Genomic DNA, 15,729 nt, shown 5'->3' with positions numbered 1-15,729 from the left:
CAAATTGACATTAACAAAGATAAATAAATGCTGTAAAAGTGCAGTTCATTATTAGTTCATGCTAACTAATACTTATGTTAACTAATGAACCTTATTGTAAAGTGTTATCGTGCATCTACAAAGGATCTACAACAACAACTCTTCATACAAATGAAAAGATATGCAAGCGTGCTACAGCCTTTTGTTTTTGCTAAAGTAAACCCAACTGGATGACATCAGGGAAATTCTGATCTTTTTTTTTCACCAAATACTTCCTTGATCTAAATGTAACCAATAGGATCTTGTCTGGCTACAGCGAGTTGGTATTATAGTAACCTAGTCATGCCATTGTACCATCATTCTGCTCTTATGCACACGGCATGAGAAGATATGACTGGTGAACATGGGGAATTCTTCCTGCAAACGCTGCTGCCGGTGTTGCCAAACAAAGAAAGAACAGCCGTCCATCAACCGTAACAGGGTCAAGTCAATCCACGACTATCCCTCACGCACAATATGGGATCTAAATCTGAAGAAAGGAGATGTTCTGGAAGTGATATCAGAGACTGAGTACTGGTTGTTGGTGAGGAGACAAACAGCTAAGGGTGACGGAGCTAAAGTGCAGGAACGTGGATATGTGCCTAAAGACTTCGTCAAGCCGCTGGACAGTGTAGAGGCCGAGTTGTGAGTCCTTGAGTTGTTCTTTTGATCATTTCGAGCTTGTGTGAATGAATAATGTACAGAGTTATCTCATGCTTTGTGTTTTGAATCCTTGCCCTGAAAGAAACTGGAATCCCATCTTTCCAGTTTCACAAGTTTTGGTGAAACAGCTACAGTGCTGTTATTGCTCAGTTTGTGTTTCTCTGTAGAAATGACTCATGAGAAATCCAACAGTGATTCTAACTAACACTTTTTAGTTAACTTTACTTAATGTCTTAACTTAATTGTAAAAATCTATCAATCTGCACTATTCACATACTATGTTTTGTTTACTAAGAAAACCCAAGTTAAGAGTGTGGTTTTGAGGCAGGGGAAATCTTAATTGACTTTTCACTCATTTCCTCCACTTCTGCAGTTATTTTTCTCTGTTTCCATTCACTCATTTCCCAAAGTCATCTTGAATGTTGAAATTTTAATACAACTGAAAAATTTGAGAGAACATCGCACAAGCTAACTTCATAAATTGATGTTGATTTTCCTAAAATGTTTTTAGTCACCATTATGGCGTTTAGTGATCCCTTTGGTTGGGCACTTGGAACTTCATTTATATAAATCATATATGAATATGAATGAATGAATGATGTATAACATAACTATATTTTATGTCAATTAATGATCTTTTATAATTTTGTTGCTAACACTTATGTCCTAAACACCTTGTGAAACTTTTAATTGGGTTTATATAATCCCTCTATATTTGTGACAATCTTACAATTGATCATACTTGAGTCACACAGACTTCAACATTCAGCCTGCAAAACACAACGATGGTAACAATTATATTTTATTTAAAGTAAATTATCAAGTACTCTATTCAGTTCTTTTTTAGTTACTAGAACTCTTGTGTAAGTGAACTATACTAACTAAGCATTTGTCAGTACCACATACTAATCTTCCTATTTCACTTTACTTGTTTTTTTTAAGGCAATAGGTTTGCATGCTTTTTTTTTAAGTAAGTCCAACTAATTAGATTTTACAGTGCAGAGATGGGGTTTGGAAATTACTGATAGAACACTAAGATATATGCTATTAGGATGAATCTTATGAAAACTCATGAGACAAGTATAAGAAATAATAAAATAAAGATCATGTAACATTATTCAAATATCAAATAAACAGATTTCCTCCATATTCTAATTAAAAATGTTGAAAAAATGTGTTTGTTTTTTTCATAATTTTTCATAAAATATGACATTTTTTCATAAAATATTTTTTTAAATAAAAAATCAGCATAAATATTACAGTTTAGTAAACTTAAAATGATACTTTGCAAATCAGTCAATTTAATAATAAATAAATAGTACATTTATTTTTCAGTTTTATTTATCTATAATTGTATATGCCTAGGCTATATAAAATTGTACATGTATATCAGTATGTGAAAGAGTTTTTTTTCTTCGAGATTCATCCATTATATTGTTTACTTCATTGTTCAGTTAATCTGTGGTAGTAGAATGTTGTTACACCACATACATTGGACACAAATAAAAATGAACGTCATAAAAACTAGTATCAATCTATTTTCAGATGGTATTTTGAGAATGTTAAAATGCGTATAGAGGCCAGGAGATGTCTGTTGAGACCCCAGAACCACGAGGGTGCATTTCTCATCTGGAAGTGTTATGAGAATAACAATTACTACTTATCAGGTACATGTGATTCACACACACATCATGTCTCAAGCCTCTACTGCTTTTCATTTAACTGTATTTTTTGCACTCTAACTACATTAGAGTATCATTTAAAAATGAACCAGCCTTAATCTTAACTTTCAGAGCAGCTGAATAACATTTTCTGTAATTATTTAATTTAAAGTGAGGAATGGACCTCATGTACGACATTACCGGATCAAGCAGAGGGAAAGCGAAAAGCAGTTTTTCCTTGTTCATCATACAACTTTCCAGACCTTGCGTGAGCTGGTAGAGTTTTACTCTACAAATGAAGGCGGACTCTGCACAAAGCTTCATGAACCCTGTGTGAAGGTCAGTAAAGAGTTTGAACCTACAGATTATTGAAAGCAGGGCAGCATCCTATAAATACGTTTTTTCAGCTCACTTCCAATCTGTTCATTACTCTTCTAGCTGGACCAGCCAGCTCCTCTTACTCTGTCATTTGACTCCAAATGGGAGGTAGAGAGAAGTTCTCTAATCAGAATAAAGAAGCTCGGCAGTGGGGAGTTTGCCGATGTGTGGCAGGGGCTCTGGAACAATACAACAGACGTGGCCATCAAAGAGTTCAAAGGTAATTAATAAATTGGTTAATTCAGTGGCTCTCGACGGGTTTTACTTCAGGTCCCATATTTTACATTGGATATTGAGTGGCGAACCAACAGTGTTTATCATACAAAAGCAAACAAAATGCACAACTTGGTTAGACATAAACATGGAATTCCATCATTTTTTTACCCTTTACATTTAACTGTAAAGGGTAAATAAATAATCTGCTTAAAGATCTGGATTGATCATCCAGATAGTTCATAAATTATGTCATTACTTATCCTCAAATTGTTTTAAACCTGTTTGAATTTCTTTCTTCTGTTGAACACAAAAGAAATTATTTCAAAGAATGCTGGTGACCAGAAAGTTGATGGCACCCATTGACTTCCATAGTAAGTATATGCCTAGTTCTGTCATGAAACTCTATATGGCGCTGGCTGATGGGTCCTTAATGCAAGCTGATGATATTTGACAGCATCAACTACTTGGCACAAGCTGATTGGTTCATGTCGCATCTGCAGCCAATGAGCTTGTTGCTCAACATTTATCATTCACGATAGCAGTTTGCAGCGTGCTTTCAGAGTTCGTCTAAAACCCTTCACCTTCCCCAGCTCCACCTGTAAAGATCTGCTAGGGGTAATGCTATTTGTGCAGCAGCGTATCAGATATGTATTGGCAGTCGCAAGTTCCTGTACTTGTTCTAAAGCAGGAGCAGCAGCAGCAGCAACAGCAATAATCTACAACAACAGCAATAATCTACAACAACAGCAATAATCTACAACAACAGCAGGAATTCAGCAGCCACGACCAAATACATTAACATAATATCCATTACCATGCTAAAAATCTTCAGAGAGTTGTCATGATAGAACTTCTTTTGTGTTCAACAGAAGAAAGAAACTCCTACAGGTGTGACCATCTGCCTAATAAGTTGGTCCCCTGTATGCGGCCAAATCAGCGCCGACCTACCAAGGCATGGACTATACAAGAGCCGTGAATGTGTCCTGTAGTATCTAGCACCAAGTTGTAAACAGCAGATCCTTCAAGTTCTGTAGGTTATGAGGTGGAGCCGCCGTGGATTGAACTTGTTGGTCCAGCACATCCCACATATGCTCGATTGGATTGAGATCTGGGGAATTTTTTGACCAGGGAAACACCTTGAGTTCTTCATCATCTTCCTCAAACCATTCCTGAACAATGTGTGCAGTGTGGTAGGTGCATTATCCTGCTGAAAGACGCCACTATTGTCATGAAGGGGTGTACCTGGTCTGAAACAATGTTTAAGATCGGTCGCACCTGTCAAAATCCACATGAATGGCCGGATCCAGTGTTTCCCAGAAGAACATAGTCACACTCCCTCTACCGGCTTGTCGTCGTCACTTCTCCAGGTAAACGGCGCACACGTACACGGCCGTCCACGTGATGTAAAAGAAAGCAGGACTCATCGGGCCAGGCGACCTTGTTCCACCTCACCAAGTTCCAGTTCCAACGCTCGCGTGCCCATTGTAGGCTCTTTCGATGGTGGACAGGGGTCATCATAGGCACTCTGATAGGTCTGGGTCTACACAGGAGAATGATGCTCTGTGTTGTGGTATTACTCCCCTAACCATCATTTAAATTTTGTGCGACTTGTGCCACAGTAGACATTCTGTTGGCTCGGACCGGACGGGATACCCTTCCTTGCCCTTGTGCATCGATGAGCTCTGGGCGCCCAACACACCTGTAACTGGTTTATGGTTTGTCCCTCCTTGGATAACTGTTGGTAAATTCTCACCACTGCTGACCGGGAGCAACACACCAGCCTTGCCGTTTCAGAGATACTCTGACCCATTCACCTTGCAATAACAATTTGGCTCTTATCAAAGTCGCTCAGGTCTTTATTCCCATTTCTCCTGCATCAACACATTGATTACGAGAACTGATTGTTTGCTTACCATTTACTCTGCCCAGACCTTAACATGTGGCCTTGTTAGGAGATGATTAATGATATTCGCTTCATCTGTGACTGGTCATAATGTTTTGGCTCATAAATAATTTTTCTTGGCTTGTACTAAATGTTACGCTCTTAGATGTTAGAAAAACATCCCTATTATCTCTAGCCTTGGCTACCGTATATAGACCGCCTGGGCCTTACGCTGATTTCCTAAAAGAGTTTGCAGATTTTCTCTCAGACCTATTAGTTAATTTCGATAAAGCATTAATTGTTGGAGACTTTAATATCCACGTAGATAATTCAAATGATGCGCTAGGGGCTGCGTTTACAGATTTATTAAATTCCTTTGGGATTAAGCAAAACGTTACCGGACCAACTCATCGTTTTAATCATACACTCGATTTAATTATATCACATGGAACCGATCCAACCGATATAGATATCATTCCACAAAGTGAAGATGTCACTGACCATTACATGGTAACTTGCATATTACGTACCCCTGTAATATATCATGCTGCGCCGCGTTATCGATTAGGCAGAACAATCCTTCCATCCACCATAGATAATTTTTCAAATAGCTTATCTGATTTGTCTCAGCTGCTCAGTGAACCCAAACAAACAGATGAACTTGAGGAATTAACTAGCACTATGAGCACCATTCTCTCTGGTACATTGGATATTGTTGCACCCATTAGACTAAAAAAGGTCAGAGAGAAAAGTAAAGCACCATGGTACAACAATACTACGCATGTTCTAAAGAGAGAAACCCGTAATTTAGAGCGTAAATGGAAAAAAACTAACTTAGAGGTCTTTAGAATCGCATGGAAAGACAGTATGTCACGTTATAAAAAGGCCCTAAAAGAGGCCAGGGTTGAGCATCTCCGCAATCTAATAGAAAACAACCATAACAATCCTAGGTTCTTATTTAACACCGTGGCTAGACTAACAAATAAACAGATGTCTCCTGAACAAAATATTCTGTTACAGTTTAGTAGTAATGATTTCATGAAGTTCTTCACTGAGAAAATAGAAAACATCAGAACCACAATTGTAAACGTTCAATCCTCAATCGCGCCTTATAATTCGGCCTCAATTATCACCCCGCAAGAACAATTACAGTGCTTTACAACTATAGAACAAAAAGAGTTAAATAAACTTATCATTTCATCTAAAACAACAACATGTTTATTAGATCCTATACCAACTAAACTATTGAAAGAAGTGTTACCTGTAGTGGAAGAGCCTCTCCTCAATATTATTAACTCATCTTTATCATTAGGTTATGTTCCAAGAACATTTAAACTGGCAGTTATAAAACCACTCATTAAGAATCCACAATTAGATCCACATAATCTAGCAAATTATAGACCCATTTCAAATCTACCTTTTATGTCTAAAATACTAGAAAAAGTTGTGTCCTCTCAACTGGGCTCTTTCTTGCAAGAAAATGACATCTATGAAAAGTTTCAGTCTGGGTTTAGGCCGCATCATAGCACTGAAACTGCGCTCGTTAAAATCACAAATGATTTACTTTTAGCTTCTGACCAAGGCTGTATCTCAATACTAGTTTTACTTGATCTTAGTGCTGCGTTCAATACTATAGATCATACAATACTCTTAGATCGACTACAAAATTATACTGGTGTTCAAGGACAAGCATTAAGCTGGTTTAGATCGTATTTATCTGACCGCTACCATTTTGTTTATTTAAATGGAGAAAAATCGATCATAACTCCAGTAAACTATGGAGTGCCGCAGGGATCTGTCTTAGGCCCTCTATTATTCTCAATATATATGCTGCCACTTGGAAATATTATAAGGAAACATGGAATTAGTTTCCATTGTTATGCTGATGACACTCAAATATATATTTCATCACGGCCGGATGAAAACGCTAAATTATCCAAATTGACAGAGTGTGTTAAAGATATAAAAGATTGGATGACGCGCAATTTCCTTTTATTGAATCCAGACAAGACAGAGGTAATACTTATCGGTTCAAAAAACCACCCACAAAACCTCTCACAATACAACTTTAACATAGTAGGATGTCCTGTTACTTTATCCTCTACAGTAAAAGACCTGGGTGTTATACTAGACTGCAACCTGTCTTTTGAAAATCATATTTCATATGTTACAAAAACAGACTTTTTCCACCTTAGAAACATTGCTAAGCTACGTAACATGCTATCAGTTTCTGATGCAGAAAAGTTAGTTCATGCATTCATGACCTCGAGACTAGATTACTGTAATGCTTTATTAGCTGGTTGTCCTGCATCCTCAATAAACAAGCTACAGTTAGTCCAAAATGCAGCTGCTAGAGTTCTTACTAGGTCAAGAAAATATGATCATATAACACCAATTTTATCATCACTACATTGGTTACCTATAAAGTCACGTATTATTTACAAGGTATTGCTACTGACTTATAAAGCCCTAAACGGCTTAGCTCCAGTCTATTTAACCGATCTTCTATCGCCCTATAATCCATCGCGCTCTTTAAGATCACTAAATTCGAGGCTTTTGGTCATACCTAGGATATCCAGATCCACCAAAGGAGGGAGAGCATTTTCACATTTAGCTCCAAAACTCTGGAATAGTCTTCCGGATACTGTTCGTTGCTCAGACTCGCTCTCCCAGTTTAAAACTAGATTAAAGACGCATCTCTTCAGCCAGGCATTTATATAATACTTTTAATCTTACAGTTAAATCCGGTCTCTAGTTCATAAACGGCAGAGGAGAACTGGCCCCCGACTGAGCCCGGGTTCTCCCAAGGTTTTTTTTCTCCATTAGGTCACCTGATGGAGTTTTTCGGTTCCTTGCCACTGTTGCCTTTGGCTTGCTCAGTTGGGGATATTTGGGGATATTTAATTGAATTAATCAATCAACGATACCATTGATCAGCATTACCAAACGTGGACGTTCCACTAGAAACAAACATTGATGTATTGTTTTAATTTATTACTGTGAAGCTGCTTTGATACAACCTATGTTGTGAAAAGCGCTATATAAATAAACTTGACTTGACTTGACTTGACTTTTATGATGCAACTTTTTGTCTGTACCATTTTACTTGCAGTTGTCAATTATCCATATATCAAAACAGAGATTGACATCATGAAAGAGCTGCATCATGAGCGTTTGCTGAGGCTCTATGCTGTGTGTACCACTAGTGAACCTGTCTGTTTAGTGACAGAGCTCATGAAAAATGGCTCTTTAAAGATATTTCTCACCAGTAAGTGAACTAATGTTAACTTTGCCTTAATCTTGATCTTAATTGACACATTGCTTTTACTGAAAAAAAAAACCCGATACAATTTATATATTCACATAAGCTTATATCTTTCCCCAGGCCACAAAGAGAAACAAGATCTAGAGTTTTCGCTCATGATGGATTTTGCTGTCCAGGTAACTTGATTTCTTTGAGAGTAATTGAGATCTGGAGAATTTTTGGACCAGGGCAAATATCAAATATCAAAATTAATATGACCAGTTTTCCTTAAAGGGATTGTTCAACTTAAAATTCTGTCATAAATTACTCACCCTCATAGTTCCAAACCCATTAGTCTTTCATTGATCTTCAGAACACAAATGTAAACCTGAGGGCTTTCTGTCCCTCCATTGACAGCTACACAACTACCACTTCATTCTCGTGTTACGCTGCATGTTTGAGCTTCTGTATGAACCAATGAGGTTCATTCTCGTGTTACGCAGCACGTTTGAGCTTCAGCAAGAACCAATGAAGTTCATTCTCGTGTTACACAGCACGTTTGAGCTTCCTCAAAAAGGTTTGTTAAACCTTCTGTTTATGTCTGCTGATCAATGCTTAAATGTAAATAAATGCCTAAATTCAATCTGCTCATCATATAAAATGATCATGTCTCTTCAGGAAATTTGGGCTAAACCGCTGAATTCATATGGATTAGTTTTATGATCTCCTAATGAACTTTTTGAAGCATCAAAGTAGCTGTCAATGGAGAGTAAAAAACTGGCTTAGATTTCAAATAGATCTTCATTTGTGTTCCGAAGATGAACGAAAGTCATACGGGTTTGGAACGGCATGAGGGTGAGTAATTACTGGCAGAATTTTCATTTTGGGGTGAACTAAACCTTTAAAAACAATTAAGCTTAACAGGAAACTCCCACAATCAGATTTATTTAAAAGGTGGGGGAAATGTAGGGCAGGATTTTATCTATTAGGATTGTGAAAAGTGTCTTTTGACAAATAAGAGTGGTTGTACAAGGGTTACATATAACCAATATTCATCAATATAACATATTTGTATCTCTATAAGTAAGCAGTTCATAGACTTGTTGCTCTTGGTTTAGGCGGCCCGACACAGCAACATTGATATTGATGTTAGGGAGAGAGATGGCATGTTCATTATTTCTGCAATTCCGGTCGGTGCTGCTGTCATGCAAGATTGGCTGCTCCTCAATATTCATTTTAATGTTTCCTCATTTCCTCACTCCTCCGTCCTTCAACCCATGACCCGAAAATCGATCATCATGAAGGACATATTAATTCTCTAAATGCACTTATGGATGTGAGGAACGAGGAAAGAGGAAGCCCTCATCGTACAAATGCATTAAAGGTGCTCTAAGCGATATCATGCATTTTTTTTGACTGAAATATTTTTTGTCACATACAGCAAACATCTCCTCACTATCCACTAGTCCCCTGAACACACTGTAAAAAAAACGTGGTCTCTGTAGACAGCCCAGGCTCCGCAAATGGCAACAAAAACAAACTGGGCCAGCCTGGACCACGAAACATAACAAACAGTGTTCCAGCCAATACGACAAGAATGATTAAGGGGTGGGGGTGGGGGTTAATGCACGTGCACATGAAGGGGGGTGTGGGGAGTGGAGGAGAGAGAAGCATGAAGGGAAGTAAGCTAGAGGAGAGATTATGGCGTTATTTTTTAGTCAAAAGTTATTAGCGTGTAAGACATGCTCACGAGCACATTATGTTATTTCACACGCGCAAAAATGAACCTTCAGCTGGCATGATAAAAGTACTCGCGCACAAATTCAACAACCGAGAGGTGTACAAGTAGCTGCGAGCGAGCACCTGGCATACTCTCATAGGTTAACTCTGCTTGTACAGTGGAATCCTGCTCGCGCGCAGCGGGCTTCTGCTTGCGGAGTGCTGTTTTGCTCGCGCAGTGGATTTCTGCTCACTCAGCTGATTTCTGCTCGCTCGACTCTACTTGACTTTTGGCAATTTGGGGGCGGAAACCAAGGAGGGCACTGACCCTCTTATGATTGGTCACTTTCATCATGGAAAATCTTGGGAAATCCTAACCCCGCCCACCTTCTGACGCAGCGCGCGTCACTCAGCTCGCTCGTCATGGCAGCGCGCATTGTTTAGACTGAGCAGAAAAAGGTGGATACTTTTATAATGGCTAATATTGATAAAAACTGAAATTTAACAAAAAGAGACTGGGTTGAGTTTTGTCATTTTAAATTCTAATAATTCTTGTATGTAAAAATTTTTAAAACTGTAATGTTGTTTACTGCAAAATCTGTTGTTTAGTACAAATGCACATATTGCCTGGACCATATTAAAATGTTTAATGTTTTTATATTATATTTAAAACGAAAAGAGGCAGGTTTGTGTTTTATATTTTGTTTTTTTTTATAAATAGGCAAACGTTATGTGCAGTGAATATAATCAATACGCGTTGCCTGAACCACATTTGTGTGGCTATCATGTTTAAGATTTCTTTAAATGAAAACGAAAATAGTTAGTATGGTGTTTTATCACATATTTCGTTGTCTAAAATATACACAGAGATAGCTGGTTAGGATTTCCCAAGATTTTCCATGATGAAAGTGACCAATCATAAGAGGGTCAGTGCCCTCCTTGGTTTCCGCCCCCAAATTGTCAAAAGTCAAGTAGACTCGAGCGAGCAGAAATCAGCTGAGCGAGCAGAAATCCACTGCGCGAGGAAAACAGCACTCCGCAAGCAGAAGCCCGCTGCGCGCGAGCAGGATTCCACTGTACAAGCAGAGTTAACCTATGAGAGTATGCCAGGCGCTCGCTCGCAGCTATACTTGTACACCTCTTGGTTGTTGAATTTGTGCGCGAGTACTTTTATCATGCCAGCTGAAGGTTCATTTTTGCGCGTGTGAAATTACATAATGTGCTTGTGAGCATGTCTTACACGCTCATAACTTTTGACTAAAAAATAACGCCATAAGAGATGTCCTAGACAACGACAACAACTAACATTAGAATTAAATTCTCCGACACACAACCAAAGAGACGACGTTCCGATGAACAAATAGCAAAGAAGAGGGAAAAGGAGGAGGAATGCACGAAGTCCTGAATTTACACGGAAGGGAGGGGGAGGGGACGGGATGAGGAGGAGGGAGGGTCGAGCTAGCCTCCGTTTTGTTTGACAATACTTCGAACGTCAACAAGTGACGTCACCCAACATCGCTTAGAGCACCTTTAACACTTACATCTTTAACCTTTAACACTTATTTACATCTGGCACAAGGACAGCAGTGCATCTTGCTTTAAAAAGGCTGATTTAACCATGGCAAGATAAAACAGCAGCATCAGCCTAGTCTCTTTTTTTTTTTCATCAGGGATTTTTGTTGTTGTTGTTGATGCTACAGTATCTCTACAGTATGTCTTGAACACTAGGAGAGGGATTCAAAAATGTTGGGCGGGACTTGATTTTGATTGGATGGTTGTGGTTTGCTATTGGTGGATCTAAACACTCATCAGAGAAGAGAAGTCGGAGCAAATTATTGTAATTAAAGATTATGAGGGCATAACTGCAATACTCTTTATATTTTGACATTGATGAGTACTATAAAACCAACTAAAAAATTTACTTTTAAAATTTTGTCAAATATTGGCAAGTATAAGAAATTTGGGGAAACAGTTTAACCATATCTAATTATTGGGACGGATTTTCCCCTCAATGTCTATGGTGATTAAGGCCCTGTGGTAAACTAATTCTTTATTTTGCTGAATCTCTCAGATTACTGAAGGAATGGCTTACATTGAGAACAAAATAGTTCACAGGGATCTGAGAGCTGAGAACATCCTGCTTACCGACATGCAATGCTGCAAAATAGCCGATTTTGGACTCGCTCAAATTAATCTACCAGGAAACAGGGTTTCATCAGGTGAGATATTTGATACGTATACGTTCATGCAAGCAAATGATAAGACAAACAATAACTACAACAGTTCTTTCTCATGTACCTGCAGATATTAGGGTCCCTGTAAAATGGATGGCCCCTGAGATTTTCGATAACCAGGAGTACACAAGCAAAAGTGACGTCTGGTCTTTCGGCATCCTTTTAACTGAAATTGTCACGTATGGAGATGACCCGTACCCTGGTAAACATGCTTAATACATGAATATTAAAGTAAAAAAAACACTAAACATAATACATAAATGTTCTAAGAATGCTTTGCTAATGCACCCATTAGGTTATGAAAACATTATTTCGGTTCAAAACTTTTTTTTTCTTGGTTATGTGAACATTAAAGAAAACATTAAGGGAACGTTCCATTTTTATCATTTTGCAAACGTGGGAACGTAACTTTTGAATGTTCTCTGAAGGTTCTGAAACTAGTAATAACATGCAACTAAAACGTTTCAGAAAAAAGTTCCATTAGTGATGTATAAATAACATTTTTGTGCTAATGTTCTGTAAATGGTATTAAAAACCACAAATATTCTATTAATGTTACTGACCGAACGTTTGTTCATTGCACTTTGATAGAACCTTGCCAGAATGTTAGCCAGAGTTCCGAGAACATTCCCTGTTTTCTGGGATTGCATCTCACCCAACTCTGGTATATTTCTTCCTTTTACAATCTCAGGTCAAGACAAAATGACATGCGTTCGAGCCATTCAGAGAGGAGAGCGTATGCAGCGACCGCCTGGCTGTCCCGAAGCGCTCTACGACATTATGCTGCTGTGCTGGAGGCCAAACCCTGAAGATAGGCCAACATTTACTGAGCTGCAGGAGAAGCTGATGGCTCTCATACATGAGCCTGTTACTGAACTGGAGTAGACTCTGTAGAAATGAGAGAGTTGAGAATATTTTGAGCATGTAGTAGCTTATACAGTATGTAACCAACATGAGGTAATCGCACCATTTTTTTTTTTTTTTTACTGAAATGCATTATAAAGCATTACAATCAAAATTGAAATCAACATAAAGACAGTACAAGAAGTCTTGTATTGATTTGTAAATACTCAAATTATATATATATATATATACACTGCTCAAAAAAATAAAGGGAACACTTTTTAATCAGAGAATAGCATCAAGTCAGTTAAACTCCTGGGATATTGATCTGGTCAGTTAAGTAACAGAGGGGGTTGGTAATCAGTTTCAGCTGCTTTAGTGTTAATGACATTAACAGCAGGTGCACTAGATGGGCAACAGTGAGACAGCCCCCAAAACAGGAATGGTTTTACAGGTGGAGGCCACTGACATTTTTTCCCTACTCATCTTTTCGGACTGTTTTTCACCAGTTTTGCATTTGGCTAGGGTCAGTGTCACTACTGGTAGCATGAGGCGATACCTGGACCCTACAGAGGTTGCGCAGGCAGTCCAGCTCCTTCAGGATGGCTCATCAATACGTGCCATTGCCAGAAGGTTTGCTGTGTCTCCCAGCACAGTCTCAAGAGCATGGAGGAGATTCCAGGAAGACAGACAGCTACTCTAGGAGAGCTGGACAGGGCCGTAGAAGGTCCTTAACCCATCAGCAGGACCAGTATCTGCTCCTTTGTGCGAGGAGGAACATGATGAGCACTGCCAGAGCCCTACAAAATGACCTCCAGCAGGCCACTGGTGTGAATGTCTCTGACCAAACAATCAGAAACAGACTTCATGAGGGTGGCCTGAGGGCCCGACGTCCTCTAGTGGGCCCTGTGCTCACTGCCCAGCACCAGGGAGCTCGATTGGCATTTCCCATTGAACACCAGAATTGGCAGGTCCGCCACTGGTGCCCTGTGGTTTTCACAAATGAGAGCAGGTTCACCCTGAGCACGTGACAGACAGGAAAGGGTCTGGAGAAGCCGTGGAGAATGTTATGCTGCCTGTAACATCGTTCAGCATGACCGGTTTGGTGGTGGGTCAGTGATGGTCTGGGGAGGCATATCCATGGAGGGACGCACAGACCTCTGCAGGCTAGACAATGGCACCCTGACTGCCATTAGGTATCGGGATGAAATCCTTGGATCCATTGTCAGACCCTATGCTAGTGCAGTGGGTCCTGGGTTCCTCCTGGTGCACAACAATGCCCGGCCTCATGTGGCGAGAGCATGCAGGCAGTTCCTGGAGGATGAAGGAATGATACCATTGAAGGGCCACCACGCTCACCTGACCTACATCCAATCGAACACCTCTGGGACATTGTGTTTCGGTCCATCTGACATCACCTGGTTGCACCTCAGAGTGTCCAGGAGCTCAGTGATGCGCTGGTCCAGATCTGGGAGGAAATACCGCAGGACACCATCCATCGTCTCATTAGGAGCATGCCCCGACGTTGTCAGGCATGCATACAAGCACGTGGGGGCCATACAAACTACTGAGTACCATTCTGAGTTGCTGCAATGAAATTTCAGCAAAATTGACAAGCCTGCTGCATCATTTTTTCACTTAGATTTCCGGGGTGTCTTTGAATTCAATCCTCTGTAGGTTGATCATTTTCATTTCCATCAAACGATGTGGCATCCTTTCGTTCATAACACATTACCCAGTCCATATTAGTATAAATATCCAGCATGATATTTTTCCCCATTGAGATCTGATGTGTTTTCAAAGTGTTCCTTTAATTTTTTTGAGCAGTGTATATTGAGTATTATATATAAAAAAGCACAATGTTTTGCATTGTGAAACTATTTTCATGAAAATTAGACATTTAAGTCACAAATTTATGTATAATACAATGTTCTTAATTGTCAAAAATAAAAAATAGTTTCACAATGCAAAAACAATATTACAGGTTTCATGGGATTCATCCAAACACTATATCAAGACTGTTACATAAATCTCTCATGCACATGATTATGAATTACTATTACTAGTAACTAGTAGTATTGCTTATTAGTATTACTTAAGGTGATTATGAAGTTTCTTAGTTTCAATATTCCATTGCTGACTGACCTTTTTTGACCAATGTTGCTATACTAAAAAATAATGACTGTTCTGATGTTGTGAAATGGCATGTCAACTTTCAACATTTGGTGACAGCAGAGCCTTTGCAAATGAATTTTCGATTTTAAACTGTTATGTTGACTCCGTAAACTATTGTTGGAGCATGTATCTTCTGTGACCTGATAAAGAACATTTGAATGTAATAATGTGAATTTTTAAAATGCCTGAGCTATTGCCATTACTGTAAATGCACTTTTTTTAAAAGGCAGGTTTCCTTCTTCCTTCTGAGAACATTTCAAATGACTTTTACATTACTAAAATGTTTTAAATAATGCTTTAATGTTTTAAACGCTCTAAATACTATGTTGACCGATTCCTAATCAGTTCCACACTGTGATTATTAGAGAAGCTTTACAGTACTACTTACTGTTATTCTAAGTATAGCCTACACTATTTTCTTTATGTTCAGCATATTAGAATGATTTCTGAAGGATCATGTGACACTGAAGACTGGAGTAATGATGATGAAAATTCAGCTTTGTGTCACAGGAATAAATTACATTTAAAAAAAATAGTAAAATAGAAAACAGTTATTTTAAATTGTAATATTCACAATATTAAAGGGTTGGTTCTGCCAAAAAATAGTTGGAACACAAATGAAGATCTTTTTAATGAAATCTGAGAGCTTTCTGTCGCTAGTTGACAGCTATGCAACCGCCACTTTCAAGTCCCAGA

At 38.8% G+C, this 15,729-nt stretch overlaps 1 protein-coding gene across 1 annotated transcript; it reads left to right on the top strand.

The window, feature by feature from the left end:
- The first annotated feature begins 352 nt into the window (after positions 1 to 352).
- Positions 353 to 15,558, top strand: LOC307148294 (tyrosine-protein kinase Src42A). Its single transcript, XM_079853702.1, has 9 exons — positions 353 to 663; positions 2,227 to 2,348; positions 2,515 to 2,681; positions 2,781 to 2,940; positions 7,931 to 8,086; positions 8,204 to 8,259; positions 11,853 to 12,000; positions 12,086 to 12,217; positions 12,707 to 15,558. The coding sequence occupies exons 1-9, from the start codon at positions 383 to 385 to the stop codon at positions 12,898 to 12,900; spliced, it is 1,416 nt and encodes a 471-aa protein (XP_079709828.1). The 5' UTR covers positions 353 to 382; the 3' UTR covers positions 12,901 to 15,558.
- The last annotated feature ends 171 nt before the right edge of the window (positions 15,559 to 15,729 follow it).

This window comes from Squalius cephalus (genome assembly GCF_949319135.1).
Source record: "Squalius cephalus genome assembly, chromosome: 20".
Classification (NCBI taxonomy): domain Eukaryota; kingdom Metazoa; phylum Chordata; class Actinopteri; order Cypriniformes; family Leuciscidae; genus Squalius; species Squalius cephalus.
This window is presented reverse-complemented; position numbering and strand designations above follow the sequence as displayed.

What these genes read in the sequence shown, in the direction of transcription:
- LOC307148294 (XM_079853702.1), top strand. Translation starts at nt 383, where the DNA reads ATGGGGAATTCTTCCTGCAAACGCTGCTGCCGGTGTTGCCAAACAAAG. An exon ending in TAACAATTACTACTTATCAG is followed by an intron (nt 2,349 to 2,514) that starts GTACATGTGATT and finishes TTTAATTTAAAG; the next exon opens with TGAGGAATGGACCTCATGTA. An exon ending in GGCCATCAAAGAGTTCAAAG is followed by an intron (nt 2,941 to 7,930) that starts GTAATTAATAAA and finishes TTTTACTTGCAG; the next exon opens with TTGTCAATTATCCATATATC.